This window comes from Lissotriton vulgaris, unplaced genomic scaffold (assembly GCF_964263255.1).
Source record: "Lissotriton vulgaris unplaced genomic scaffold, aLisVul1.2 SCAFFOLD_846, whole genome shotgun sequence".
Classification (NCBI taxonomy): domain Eukaryota; kingdom Metazoa; phylum Chordata; class Amphibia; order Caudata; family Salamandridae; genus Lissotriton; species Lissotriton vulgaris.
Window position 1 is genome coordinate 225,889 of NW_028254755.1, and position 16,101 is coordinate 241,989.

The 16,101-nt window shown below is 41.6% G+C and overlaps 1 protein-coding gene across 1 annotated transcript in view; it reads left to right on the forward strand.

The window, feature by feature from the left end:
• LOC147659421 (cytochrome P450 2G1-like) overlaps nucleotides 1–16,101 on the forward strand; it is an 804,706-nt gene that overhangs the window by 186,535 nt on the left and 602,070 nt on the right. Inside the window, exon 4 of the mRNA XM_086951755.1 lies at nucleotides 15,197–15,373. Coding sequence (XP_086807881.1) covers nucleotides 15,197–15,373 — 177 coding nt within the window. The remainder of the gene's footprint in view (nucleotides 1–15,196; nucleotides 15,374–16,101) is intronic.

Here is a 16,101-nt window from a genome sequence, read left to right on the forward strand (position 1 = left end):
TGGTCAGTGCTGTGCTAAAAGATTTAGCGCTGGGTTCTCTCCTGATAACAGGTGAGTAAATTGGAATTCGCAGTTTGGTTGATTTTGTAGGAATTTTTTAAAGTTCCAAAACTCCACACTTAGAAACTTTTCTGGTGAAAACCACAAAATGGATTCCTATGGAAGGAAATTCAAGTAATTGGTAAGTACGGTTAAAATTACTTTTAAGGATCACTACTGGACTCATAGTTGCAGCACTGAGGTCACTCCTGATAACAGTTGAGTAAATCAGAATTCGTAGTTCGACTGATTTTAGAGGAATATTTGTACGTTTCAAAAATCAACACTTAGAAACTTCTCTGCTGAAAACCACACAATGGATTCCTATGGAAGTAAATACAAGTTATTGGTAAGTATGGTTAGAATTACTTTTCAGGGTCATTGCTGGGCTAAAAAAGCAGCACTGAGGTCACTCCTGATAACAGGTGAGTAAATCGGATTTCATAGTTCGGCTGATTTTAGAGCAATTTTCCAAAACTCCACACTTAGAAGAATTTCCAAGTGAAACCAGTCAATGTTAGCCTATGAAAGGAAATTCAAGTTACTGTAAGTACGGTTAGAATTACTTTTCAGGATCAGTAGTGGGCTGAACTATGCAGCACTGAGGTCTCTCCTGATAACAGGTGAGTAAATCGGAATTCGTAGTTCGGCTGATTTTAGAGGAATTTTTTTAAGTTCCAAAACTCCACACTTAGGGGCTGATTCTGATTCGGGTTGGAAAGCATTCCCACGCAGGACCTGATTCTGATGCAGTTAGGAAGGCCTCCTAATGGCATTTGCTCCTTCCAAATAGGATTGGGAGCGACCCATTGCCCAATTATGATGCGGTTAGGAACATGTGCTCCCATTGAAGTCAATGGGAATCCAACCAAATCGTATCTGGGAGCATACGGATGCATCATACTTGGTCGGTCAGACTCTCCCGATCCGAGTGGGTCGGAAACAATTTCCAACCTTTTTCGGTCGGGAAGCCTTTCCAACCCGCATAAGTCAAGTCAAGTCAATACCACTTTATTCGATTCATAAAAAATCATAAAAGTCACAATACAAGAGGGGTTACAGTAATATACATAAAACAGTTAAAATATATACATGTGCAAAACGTTTTTTCCTATTTTTTTAAAAAGACATTTCATTTGATGTCATAAAAGTAATAAAAATACAGCAGTAGTATCAGTTAATCTAATGCATTCCGATTCTTACAACGAATGGAAGCCACTATGAAACTTGCTACTCCAACCATGATTACTGGGGATTCCATTAGCTGCAGATAAAATAGTGCTGGTTTAACTTGCAAAAATCCCTTTTCCTTTAACAAGGGTGCAATAAACTTTCTTCTGGCTGTTCTATACAAAGGACAGAAAAACATAAAATGGGTAGTGTCCTGGAGTGAATGGCCATCACATCTACAGGGGGGAGCATCCTCTGGCTTACACCATGTTTTGTGGTCAGTTAATAATGTGTGCATCTAATTAAATCTAAACTTTGTCAATATCCAACGGTAAAAATGGATTGTTACTAACGTAAGGTACGGTTGAATAGACAAGGTTGAGATCAATAGATAGTGCTCCCTAACCATGGGTTTTCTGACTTGTTCCATCTCTCGCTCCTGCTCTCTGATTTTAATAAAGTTTGCTTTAATCCATTTTAAATCAGCTTTTACCAGGGCCTCGGGGTATGTAAAAATGTCTGGTCGACCCAGGGCCTTGGTCATTATTTTAATGTAAGATAGCCATTGAATATCCTTGGCTTTTTCCAGGCCCATGCAGTCCCGCAATATAAGGTGATTCAATGTCAGGTTAGGGTTCAGCCAGGTTTTTACCCATAGCAGAATAGGTGCCATGTTAATCATTTCAGCAATTTAGCCCATACCTAATTCCTGATGGATTAAAAAGGTGGCTGAAGATTGTGGTAAGCCAAGGAGGGCACGGAAAAATTTATTTTCCTCCTGCTGAATTAACTCTGGATTTTTATATCCCCATATTGCAGCCCCGTATCTCGCTACGGCAATTGTTTTAGCTCTGTAGATGGTTAGAATTGCATCGCAGGGTTTCCCACCAAGCCGCTTAGCAAAACCTAAGATTGCCGCTGATGATCTTCCAACAGTATTGACTTTGGACTTAATTTGGGTAACCCAAGCACCTCTGTCATCAAATACTACACCCAAGTATGTGAAAACATTAACTCTAGAGATCACACTACCATTGCAGAAGAAGTTTTTTGTGCTATACTTTCTAGCTCCCATTGTCATCACATGTGATTTTCCCACATTGATCATTAGGTCAAGGGACTTCATAAACTCACCAAAAGAGTTTAACAGCCTCTGTAAACCCAGTGGTGTCCGGGCCAAAAGGACAGTATCATCCGCGTACAGGAGTACGGGTGTAGGCGTTCCTCCCATTCGTAGTATATCAGGCGTTACCTTCCCCAGTGCGTCTTCCAGAGAATTTATATAAAGGGTGAATAAAATTGGAGCTAATATACACCCTTGGCGTACCCCTCTCCCTGACATAAATCGTGCTGTGCATTTACCCTCCTGGGACATTCTTATTGAAGCGTATAGATCTTTATGTAAATCTGCCAGGAAGTACACAAGCGCCTTATCGAGGCCCAGGTCCAGTAGTATTGTTCACAGCCTTGACCTATTAACTAGGTCAAAGGCTGTGGACAAGTCCATGAACCCCATAAAGACCGAGCCTCTAGAGGCAACCGTATATTTGTTTATTATTAAATGCAAGTTAAGGCACTGGTCTTCAGTCCCTAGACCCGCCCTGAACCCGTATTGAGCATTAGAAAGGAGGTCTTTCTTTGAAACCCAGTCATCTAGTTTAGCCAAAATAACTTTCCATAAAATTGAAAAAGACGAATCTAGGAGAGATATAGGTCTGTAGCATCTAGGGTCCCCTCTTTGCCCCTTTTTGAATACTGGAATGATTGTTGAGCAAGACCATGTTGCAGGGAACCCAGAACTTACTGCGGAATTGAATACATTTGTTAAAAGTTTAGCCCAATAACTAGGGTTCTCTTTATACATATCTGCAGGAACACCATCGGGCCCAGGGGCCTTACCTCCAGATGTGGTCATAATGGCCTTCTCGACCTCCTCAACCTGAAAACCAATCTGTGGCCTAGTTGGTGTAATTGGGATAGCTTCAAAAGGTTCTATAGCCAAGTCACTACCATATATAGATTTAAAATGGCATAGCCAGTCCTCCTCAGTGATGTTAACTTCTAACATACAATTATCTACGCCGGAGAACAGAGGGGTATTAACAATGGCCCAGAACCTAGAGCTATCCCTCATTGTCGCCTTGTCCATTAGGGCTTCCCGAGCCTCCCTTTTTAATTCATTTTTGCGCGCTTGCACTATATCTTTGTATTCTTTCCTTGTCCGTGCAACCTGCAATTTATTTCTTGGTGTTTTTTTGAGGGCCTCCAGGAGCCTTCTATGTGCTCTTGAGCAATTACTATCAACCTTCCTTTAGCAGGAGTTTTATTTTGATGGGTTTTTACTGTGAGTTCTTTATCTACTAGGAGACAAATGGCTTCAAATGAAGAAATTACTTCCCCCCCCCCTGGCTGGACAAATCCAGGCAAGTACTTAGTTCTTTGCCAGCTTTTTGAATAATGGTATTAGCCAAGTCTTGTGGAACAACTTTGCTCCACTTTAGTCTCCTCCCTTGATCTTTAGTTTTAATAGCAGTTATTGCTCGTATGTTGGTTGGTATGTTAAGGAAATTATTGATATTGTCCAGTTCCAGGGCCACAGGGTTGTGGTCACTGAAAACTGATACAACTGCATTATAAAAGATCACGTAGCTTAATTAATCCTGGGGAGATGAATATGTAATCAATAATAGATTCAGACTCCCTCGCAGAGTATGTTACTACACGATCTTTATTATCGTGAAATCCCGGTTCATACACGTCAATCTTAGAAGTAAGTTCCTCCAGCGCCTTCCCTTTAGAACTATGTTCAAAGTGTTGGGCTACGGAGTGTGCCGGGCCCTCCAGCTCTTGATATTGACATTTCAGATTACACAAATGAATGTTAAAATTCCCCATTAAGATATAATCGACAAAAGTGGACTGTTTCTCTTTGTAACCTTTTAAAAAAGTACCTAGTGAGCAAAGATGCTCATTAGGTTGCCCATCTAAAATAGAATTATAAAAATTGATTAACAGAAGTTTTGAATTATTTTTCCTGGTTATTTCCACTATTAGATAATTATCTGAGGCTGTGTCTAGTTTTGTAACAGTTCCAGCTATGTTGACCGATAGCAGGAGTAAAAGACCTCCCTTATCTCTCCCCGCTATCGAACTACACGCGGGGACAAAATATGAGGAATAACCAGTCACCCAGAAATTACACCCCCTATCTCAGGTTTCCTGTAACGCAATAATATCAATCTGCTTTAAATAGTTGAGCCATATAACATCTTCTCTTTTTGAGCGTAGCCCCGCGATATTCCAGCTCAGTAGTTTTACCTTCAAATCCCCCCCCCCCCTTATCAGGTGATGCTTCATGATGGTGTATTATTTGTGGACTGCTCTGTGGACCAACCAGTCAGTCTATCTCTCCCACCTGGGACAGAGGGGAGAAACGATTCTGTAGGATCAAGCCCTCCGAGTTCTTGCGTCCAGGCTCGCTCGGTGTCTTTGGGCGTAGTCCCGTTTTCATGGCTGCCCAGCTATACGTCTGGTTTCTAGCAGGGTAAGAAGGTGGGATATTCATAGGGTACTTCAAGTTAGTAATATTCCTAGCCTGGGGAGGCCTCACTCCCATAGTACCTAATCTTGCATCTGGGTAAAAGAAGCCCAAAGGTAGTGCTCGGATATCTTCCTCTAGTGCATCTAGTTGTGAAGCATCCCAAAAGAGGCGACAGGCCTCATTCGGGTTTGCTAAATTTACGATGAGGCAATCTCCTTTTATAGTTTTTTTTGTTCGGTCCAACCATCCCACCCGTCTACCAGTTAATATGCTACGAGATATATTCTTTTCCCCTGATCAGTTTTAATCACACCAAGTCTTAATGTTTTTTAATAGAGTCTCGGGTGGTTCCCTCCCCAACAGCAAGGGGAGGGATGTTGACAATAATGGCAAGTTTCAAGTTTATTTTATTTATGATAACGGAACTCAATTGAGGTCCACATAATAATTCAAACAAACAGTAAAAGACAATACCGTAAAAAAATACATGATATCAGTCTGTCAATATAACGGCACAATAATGGCAACATACGGGGTAGCCTCCGGGGGCAAGTTAATGGTCGGTTGGGTGATCAGAGGTTTTCTTATGATGGGGCCTTTTCTTGTATCTTTTTCCCTAGACAGTAAAGCTTGGCCCAGTAGCTCAGGTCCCTTAATAGCTTGGTTTGAGTGGGGTGGTGGGTTATTACCAGTGGACTCAGTAAGAGACATATCCACAGAGGTTGGTGGAGCTAGGTTCTCAAACCTTTCGCTGTATTCGTTAGAGGATTTGGCTCTCAAGGGAGTCATTATGACACTCGGGACTACAGGAGGTGAAGAATCTTTAGCTGTCATAAAGGCATTCAAGCGTTCACATTTTTTTAGAATCCTCGCAACACAATCCTCTAACGAATACAGCGAAAAATTCACCTCCTGTAGTCCCGAGTGTCATAATGACTCCCTTGAGAGCCAAATCCTCTAACCCGCATAAGAATCAGCCCCTTAGAAGAATTTCCAAGTGAAACTAGTCAATATGGAAGGAAATTCAAGTTACTGTAAGTACGGTTAGAATTACTTTAAAGGATCAGCAGTGGGCCCAAAGAAGCAGCACTAAGGTCTCTCCTGATAACAGGTGAGTAAATCGGAATTCGTACTACATCCAGTAAGCGCCACGGAGCTGCGTAGCAGCGAGATATAAAAAGGGGCACAGCATGCACCACCTCTCCGCAATGCAGCGCAGTGGTGCTTCCTGGAAGCACCTGGTGGACTACTTGGCCCCCATGGTCCCTCAGGTTTGAAGTTGAATTTTTTTCCCAACTTAAAACGCGCCACAGAGCGTGTTTGCACACATCACGTCAGGCCCTGTCCCCTCCCTTCACCACTGTCTAAACGCGCCCTGTCACCAATCTAAGTTGAGAGATTAAGTCCCCTTCAATTCTAAGGATCCCTAGGGTCAAACTAGCCCACTAGGTACCTCCAGTTAGCACCACAGAGCTGCGTTGCAGAGAGGTGTAAAAAGGGGTACAGCTCTTAACACCTGTCTGCAACGCACATACTAGAGATACCTGTAGGGCTATTTGGCATCGCGGCTCCTGCCCTACCATAGAAAACTATAGTGTCCCAGGGGTAGGCACCCCGGGACACTGCAGGAGCCAGCCCTGGGGGGTGGCATTCCCCAAGGCCACCACAAGGCTCCAGGAAGTGGGCCACGCTGCCCCCCTCCCAACATTTAAAAGCCCCGGGGGTGTGGCGGTCCCCGGGGCTGGGGGGTCTGTTACAGACCCCAATTTAATAATTTAGTGCCCCAGGGAGGTGGTGGTCCCCGGGGCGTGTGGGGGGACTTGAGCCCTCCAACACAGGTTTTTTTTTTTTAAAGAAACCCCTGGGTGGCAGCCCCCGGGGCTGCTGGGGGGTCATGAGTCCCCCACATAGGTAATGTAAAAGCCCCAGGGGGTGGTGGTCCCCGGGGCTGGGGGGCCCCTCTGGGTCCCCATTATAATAAAAATAAAGAAGCCCCAAGGGGTGGCGGTCCCCGGGGCTGCGTGGGGGCCGTGAGCCCCCGCATATGAAATATTAAAGCCCAGGGGATGGCAGTCCCCGGGGCTGGGGGACCCTTCTGGGTCCCCCATTATAATAAAACACATTGGCCCTGGGACTTGGCCCCCAGGGGGGCTAATTAGTAATAAAGTGGGCTTCAGGATTTATTTTTTTCGCGGGATACTCGTGTCCTATGCCTATCCTGCGATTTAAAAAAATTAATACATTTTTGGGGCCTTGGGGGTCCTTGTAGGACCCCCTGAGCAGGCCTAGGGGGTCAGGGTGTTTCTACCCTGCCCCCTTTTCTTGTTTTTCGTGTTTCTTTTTCTATTTTCCTTTTCCTCGGTTCTACTGAGGCACAAGATGGCTGCCAAAACTTCCTGGTTTGGAGTGTTGACAGCTAAACAGCATAAAGCTTGTGCTCAGGAGGATACGCGTACCCTACTTTGTCAATAGATATATCTATGATTTTACTTTTGATTTTCTCAGGAACTACTGAATGGATTTACACCATTTAACAAAAAGCGTGATCTGCGAACAAAACTCTACATTTTTGTCAAATTTGGTGTAATTCCGTTCAGCAGTTCGGACTGTAGCCGCGCTTAACGGTCCCTATGGGAAATTGCATGGGGAAAATATGTTTTGGGATGCCCCTTTTTTCTCAGCCCCCTCTTGACGAATCACTCTGGATGGGAGCGGAGTGGCGAGGGCCATCTTCTTGGAGAATTTCGCGAAGATTTGTCGACCGGCGCCAAAGATAATCCAAATACAAAGTTGCGGATTTCCTATGGAAACTAGGTCCTAACTAGATCTACCTACTGGCGACTGCCAGTAGGTAAAATATATATATATATATATATATATATATATATATATATATATATATATATATATATATATATATATATATATATATATATATATATATATATATATATATATATATTCAAAAGACAAAACAAAGTTTCCCATTTAGAGGAGCCAACTTGCAGGTAGGAATCTTCGTGTTTATTATGCAGACAAACAGCGCAGTGGAGTAAAAGCAATTGTCCAAATAAATCTTTCAGCCTGACACGTTTCATGCTCCTCGAGCATTTCTTCAGAGGCTTCACTTAAACACACTGCGTGGAGCACCGGCCTCATTAAATCAATTTCCCCTGCTCCAGTGGGCGTTGGCTCACAGTGAGCCTGCTGGTATCTGTAGTGCCAAAATATCGCTCCAGTGAGCTGCTCCTTAGCATATATATATATATATATATATATATATATATATATATATATATATATATTACCTATAGGCGGTCGCCAGTAGGTAGTTATAGGTAGGATTTTTTTCAATGTTAAATCTCAAAATTCTATTTGGAATAACTTTGGCGCCGGTTGACGAATCTTCCTGAAAATTTCCTCAAAATGGCCTCTTCGAGCTCCGGTCCTTCTCTGAAAGTTTGGGGGGGATTCGTCAAGCGGGGGCCGAGATAAAAGGGGGGTCCCAAAACGCGTTTTCCCCATGTTAATTTCCATAGGGCGGTAGACCTCACTTTTAGCCCGAACGGCTGAATGGATTTCCACCAAACTTGGCAAAATTGTAGGGACTGGTAGCCCGATGTGCCTTTGCTATGTCTCAAGATATGTGCTCCAGTGGATTTTGAGTAATTTAGGTTCCGAAAAATATATATATCTATAAGCGCGCCCCGGTACACGCACCGGGGAGCGCAACGGGCGTGCCACGCGACTTGCGCACAGAAAGCTGATTGTCTCACGGGTGTCTGTAAACATTCGAAACAGTCCGGAGCGGCCGCCATCTTGTGTCTCGGTTGGATCGAGACACAAGAGGTGACATAAAAAAAAGGGAGAAATGACTATAAGGGGGCAGGGTAGACCCCCTCCTGACCCCCTAGGTTTGATGTGGGGGCTAAAATAGGGTCCCGCGGGGCATTTTAAAAAAATATTTTTTTACGATTTGCGCGGGGGGAGCGCCCGGTACGCGCACCGGGAAGCGCACCGGGGAGCGAAGCATGGGGAAAATCCAGGGCCTTATTTATGAAGGCCTTGCGACAGTTTTGCGCCGCCTGTGCGTCACTTTTTGTGACGTACCAGCGGTGTAAAAAATGCGCCTCGTTGCGCTATATTTAAAAAGTGACGCATCTAGGTAGATGGGTCACTTTTTAAAACCCTGCGCCACATTATACCTGCGTCAGGTATAATGTATGCAGAGGGGGCGTTCCCCCGCAAAAAGCTTTGTAATAGTGACGCAGTGAAATATATGAGATTTCACTGCGTCACTTTTAGGATGCTGTTGCATCAAAATCTTGCGCCTGCCTCACAGCAGGCGTAAGACTGACGCAAGACCTTTCACATGGGGCTTTCCCCATGTGAAAGGACGCATTGCTGGAGTTGCATCACTTTTGTGACACACTCCAGCAATGCGTCACTTTTGTGTTTACAAATGCGTCAGAAATACTGACGTATCTGTAACTCCTTGCGACATGATTCGTCATACATTAAATATGACACATCTGGAATGTCGTAAGGAGTGCGCACAGAAAAGTGACGCATCGCTGTTTTAACGCAGCAATGCGTCACTTTTCAGAAATGAGGCCCCCAGTTTATTCACTGTGTCAACTCTACGACCCTTTCTTGCGTCAATACGTCCCTTTTGCATACATTACACCTGAGGTAGGAATAATGTGGCGCAGGGGCTTACAAAGTGACGTAACTACCTAGATGCGTCACTTTGTAAATATGACTGAATAAGGTGCATTTTTTACAGCACTGGTGCATCACAAAAAGTGACGCATCGGTGGCGTTAAAGTGACGCATGGCCTCATAAATGAGTCCTTCAGTCTTCTACTCATGCCTCATATTAAATTTATGACGTATTATGTTGGAAGTTCTTTTAGATACGTTAGTATTTCAGACGTATCTGTAAGCGCAAAAGTGAAGCATTGCTGGAGTGTGTCACAAAAATGAAGCAACTCCAGCAATGTATGCTTTCACATGGGGCCAAGCCCCATGTGAAAGGGCCTGCACGCCTGCTGTGAAACAGGCGTAAGATTTGGACGCAACAGCATCATAAAAGTGACGCGGTGATATCTCATAGATTTCACTGCGTCACCTCTACGACCCTTTCTTGCGTCAATACGTCCCTTTTGCATACATTACACCTGATGTAGGAATAATGTGGCACAGGGGCTTACATAGTGACGCATCTACCTAATGCACCACTTTGTAAATATGAATAAATAAGGTGCATTTTTTACTGGACTGATGCGTCACAAAAAGTGACGCTCTGGTGGTGTTAAGGTGACGCATGGCTTCATAAATGAGGCCTTCAGCCTTCAACTCCAGCAATGCATCTTTTCTTACCCTTCCACACCCCCGTTCCTTTTCAACATTTTCTTTGAATATCAACATTCCCTATATTCACTCTTCTTCTCCTTACTTTCCTTCCCAACATTCACCTTCTTTCAGTTCCCCTACTTCACTTCCTTTCTCCTCTCATACCTTTCTGTTCTTTCTTACTCATTTTCCTTTCCATTATCAATGCACTCCATTTCACTTACTCTTTTTCATTTTTTAAAGAATATAGCTCTTTGATGAGAATTGGAGGTAGTTCTGAAAAGAACTTTTTGTTTTCTTCTTTTTTCAAAACAGGAACAAAAACAGGGAATGGAAACTGCTCAACAGGAGCAAAAAAAAAAAAAAAAAAATAGGGGTGGAAAGGGCAGTGATGGTTTTCCAATGCTCGAACCATGAGCTGGACACTTTGCTCCCCAAAGGTAAGGAGTTGATTGCAGTATCTGCATCTCAGGACACCATGGTTAAAAGCAGGTTGAATATTTGGCACGAGCTCCTGCGATTGCCCTCTCCCAGAAGTAGTTGCTCCTCCGGTGGATGTAGAGGCACCAACACTGGGAACCTCTTGTGCCAGAGCCCTGACACTTTCCCGGGCAAAATTCTGAGGGTGCTTCCTCTCCACATGCCGTAAAATCGTAAAGTTCCCAAATGAGTATTTTTTTGGGGGGTCACCCCGTGACAGGACTTGTTTGCAGATCCTGCACTCCACTTTTGGAGCATTCACCTTTTTTTGGTTAGGTGGTATTTTAAAAAATGTCCAAATAAAATGTTCCTTCACCTTTGGGGTAGGAGGCTCTTCATTGATGAAATCAGGTTCTTCATCACTGCTGGATTCTCTGGCAGCCATGGTAAACCAAGAAAGATCCAGGAGCAAAAAACAGGTCTTTCAGTCACAAAAGTGAAAGAAGAAGTGAAGGAAATGGGTGGGGATTTCATTCTTTGTGAAAAAAACTGTTAGCAACCAATGAAAAGTGTTATTTTAAGGTCTCATGACTTGACGCGCTGACGCTGCGCGCACCGGAGCGCTTCCGAGTGCGCACACGCGGAGCGAACGTAGGCACTTGCGGGGGCGCATACGCGGCGCGAACGTAGGCGCTTCCGGGGGCGCTTACGTTGCGCGCCGAAGTGACGTCTTCACAGTTTTACGGAAATGCAAAATCATTTTCATTTCCTTATAAAAAAAAACTGCTTTTATTTGTATGGTACGAAATGTTTTGCGTTATTATTAACTTTTCATTCATATTTTTTTCACGAACGAAAGTAGCGCTCTGAGTGCGCTTTCCGGAGAGCTTACCCGAGAGCTTACCGGAGCGCGTACCCAGAGCGCCGCGGAAAAAAATGATAAAAAAAAAACATAGGCTTCACACCAGTTATAGTTAGGAATTAGCATTTAAAAAACCTATTAAATTCACTGAAAAAACCATAGGTTCACACCAGGTATAGTTATGAATTAGCATTAAAAAATCCTTTGAAATTCACTGAAAAAACCATAGGGTTCACACCAGTTATAGTTAGGAATTAGCATTTAAAAACCTAAGAAATTCACTGAAAAAACCATAGGTTTCACACCAGTTATAGTTAGGAATTAGCATTTAAAAAACCTATTAAATTCACTGAAAAAACCATAGGTTTCACACCAGTTATAGTTACCTGGAAATTTTTCTGACATAAAACCATTGAAATTCCCACGTTATAGTTAGTTGGACTCACTATAACTTGCACGTGTAATGCACTGCTGATGACATCACATATTACATCACTCATGACATGGTCAGTGACATCACTCATGACATCACTGATGACACCATCCTTGTGACAGAGAGACTGACCTACTTTCACTGTAAAGTAACCCTTGAAACACATTTTGAAGAAAAAAAAACTAACATATAAAAAAAAGTGGACATACCTATACCAGTTACAACAACCAATGCAGTAATTCCACCATTTATATACAGATCCACTCACTCACCAACACTTCTATATAGTCACTCATACATATACTCACTCATCATATGTAGTGAGACACCTATACATCCATTAATACACCGACAGTCTTCCAAAAGTTGCTCACACACATACTCACACATGCAAATAAACTTTTGAACATCCATTTATTTGCATATACAGCTATACACACACTACCACCTTACTTCTAAGGAAACTTACACATACTTACTCTCTTAAACAATCACTTATAGAAACACATACTTATTAAAACAAGAACTCTTTCAATCTCTCACTCTCACATATACTCACTTATATACACCAATACTCACATATACTAGATTAAAACATATTTAGTTACTGATAAAGACAGTAGTGAGACAGTCATTCACTTACTAACACATACATATACACACTCACTCACCCATACAGTCTGGCACATATGCTGTCTTCAAAACACATACAAACAGTGAGTCAGTCATTTATGCATCAGTGTGCTAAGTAACACCGCCACCAAATCATACAGACATTTATACTGATACTAAAAAAAACATCTAATAAGCCATAGAAACACACATGTAGCTACTCACCAACCCATGCACCCACTTATATACAAAGTGAAACACTGATACAAACATTTAAATATTGAAACAATACTCGCTAATATATGTATTCACTATGATACACTTAATAAGCCAGTTAACCAATCATTTTCTTTAAAAAAAATATCCATTAAGACACTTATTTAACCATTTATTCTTCCATCGACCTTTACATATACATATATAAAACATATTTATTTTTCAGAAAGACACACATTCACTGGATGGTGTCATCAGTGATGTCATGAGTGATGTCACTGACCATGTCATGAGTGATGTAATATGTGATGTCATCAGCAGTGCATTACACGCGCAAGTTATAGTGAGTCCAACTAACTATAACGTGGGAATTTCAATGGTTTTATGTCAGTAAAATTTCCAGGTAACTATAACTGGTGTGAAACCTATGGTTTTTTCAGTGAATTTAATAGGTTTTTTAAATGCTAATTCCTAACTATAACTGGTGTGAAACCTATGGTTTTTTCAGTGAATTTCTTAGGTTTTTTAAATGCTAATTCCTAACTATAACTGGTGTGAAACCTATGGTTTTTTCAGTGAATATATATATATATATACATATATAAAACATATTTATTTTTCAGAAAGACACACATTCACTGGATGGTGTCATCAGTGATGTCATGAGTGATGTCACTGACCATGTCATGAGTGATGTAATATGTGACGTCATCAGCAGTGCATTGCAGGCGCGCAAGTTATAGTGAGTCCAACTAACTATAACGTGGGAATTTCAATGGTTTTATGTCAGTAAAATTTCTAGGTAACTGGTGTGAAATCTATGGTTATTTCAGTGAATTTAATAGGTTTTTTAAATGCTAATTCCTAACTATAACTGGTGTGAAACCTATGGTTTTTTCAGTGAATTTCTTAAGTTTTTTAAATGCTAATTCCGAACAATAACTGGTGTGAAACCTGTAGTTTTTTCAGTGAATTTCAAAGGTTTTTTAAATGCTAATTCCTAACTATAAGTCTCACTTTATAAGTAAGACTGTTAGCGCTCTAGTTGTTCTTTAGAACACTCTGGGACATTCTGTCATTGGGCTATAGTTGGGCTACATCTGGCTGATATTTGGGCTACATTTGTTTTTTTGTCTCTGGTGGCCATCTTTGGGCTTCATTGGGCTACATTGGGCTCTAACATATATATAGCCCAATGTAGCCCAATATATATTTTTTCAAAGTTAATTTTCCTAAAAACCACTGGAGCATATATCTTAAGTATAGCAAAGGCACATCGGGCTACCAGTCCCTACAATTTTGCCAAGTTTGGTGGAAATCCATTCAGCCGTTCTGGATAAAAGTGAGTTCGACCGCCCTATGGAAATTAACATGGAGAAAACACGTTTTGGGACCCCCCTTTTATCTCGGCCCCCGCTTGACGAATCCCCCCCCATATTGTCGGGGAAGGAGAGGAGCGGAGCGGGCCATCTACTTTGAGAAATTCGCGAAGATTCGTCCACCGGCGCCAAAGTTATTCCCAATAGAATGTTGCGGATTTCCTATGGAAAGTAGATCCTAACTATAACTACCTACTGGCGACCACCAGTAGGTAATATATATATATATATATATATATATATCTCCACTCTGTGAACCGAGGGGTTGAGGCATGTAAGTCATGCAAGTCTACATTTAGGTGTACATCTACACTTAAAAGTGGTGAATAGCAAAAAAGTGTAAACATTCACCTACGTGCATGAATAGAATTACACAAGAGTAAGTATGCACTTGTAAATTTTCTTTTGTGAACAAATGTACACTATGTCAGGATTTATGGCAACTCGAAGCATAAGGAGAAAATGTGAGAACTCAGGGGTGGGCTATATTTCTGTGCCTCCAGTAGTAATGCTTATCAGGTAATTTTCTTATGGTTATTCCTGTTTCCATGTTCTTTTCAAAACAAAGTTATATAAAGTGTAGAAAGAGACTCCTCCCACACTATGTAGAAACGTGTTTGGTTGATGTACACCTGAAATACCATCAGTATATTAATAGTAGTACCTTTGTAGTCATATTTTTATTTGAATGTGTACCCACCGCTTGAAGCAAAGATATTGCAAAAGTAATTCTACTGAAATTCTCTGCCCAGTGTTACTGAATTACATGTAATCTGAGATTTAAACCTATGCATATGTATACATCTATATGTGCTGATATCTCCAGATGCAAATTTACCTTTGTGAGTTGGGTTCTAAAGGTAAGCCAGAACTAATCCTGAAAGTTAGGATTAAACGAGAGGTACAACAGGAGTAAGTCACAACTACCCATAGCAAAATCTTTGTGAGTTCGGCATAAAATGTAATTATGTGAACCATCCCTTTGCTACCTCAGTGCTTCTACCCAATAAACGCATTACCTGTACAATAACTCAATTTTCACACCGATTCACTTTCAGCTTCCTGAAACAGCACATTTACAGTCCATGGCATTATATAAAAATATTAAATCAAAAAAGTAGATTTTTTTTTATAACAAATGTATTTTACTATACATATCTTTTGCCTAGATGTATGACACATATCCACGTGTGATGGATTTGCTACCAGGACCTCATCGGAAAATATTTAACAACCTAGTAGATCTTCTGACTTTTACTGAAAAGAAAGTGAAAATTAATCAAGAGACTCTGGATCTCAAAAATCCTCGGGACTACATTGACTGCTTCCTCATCAGAATGGAGCAGGTAAGTGAGGTGTTCTTCAAGTCAGACATAAATCGTTAGGCTGTAATGATAAATACCTTTACTAGAGGTCCCTCTAGTCAGACAGGAGTCCTGCTGTAAGTAGGTGCAGCACGTAAACCTTTACTGGAGGTCCCACAGGCTTCTACTACTGCCCCTTTAATGTTACAATACAAGAGAATTAGTTAGGATAGCAGAGCCTTGACTAGGGTTGTAGCTACATCTTTGCATTTAAAAAGTGTCATTTTAATGAATTTGTAGATGTAAAGATGCATACCTGGTAATGATTTTTCGCTAAAAATGTCTAGCTTGAATTTTTCTGGACATCACAAACTATGATCTGTAGGTAGTTTCTCTTTTGTCCATGTTTTGCAAACCTGTCCAAATGTATTTTGTCATCTGAAGATCTCTCTAATTTGTGTGGTTATAGTTTAGGGTGTTTGGTGTTTGGAGGGTGGGCAATTGATTCAGGGCTTGATTCTCCACTTGTTAACTGGAAAAGGGTTTTCACATATTAAATGTTTTTGCATGATAACAACTTCAATGTGTAAAGAAGCGAGTGTTATTAACTGTATAGTATTCATGCTTAGAGCTCACTGTAGCATCATCTCAGGACTGACAATAACCATCTACAGAAATGGGAACATCCTAGTCCCAACCTCAGAACAATACCTAACCATTTTTGACCAACACTTTGCTGCACTCTGCACCAACCTGTGCTCTGCTGGCAC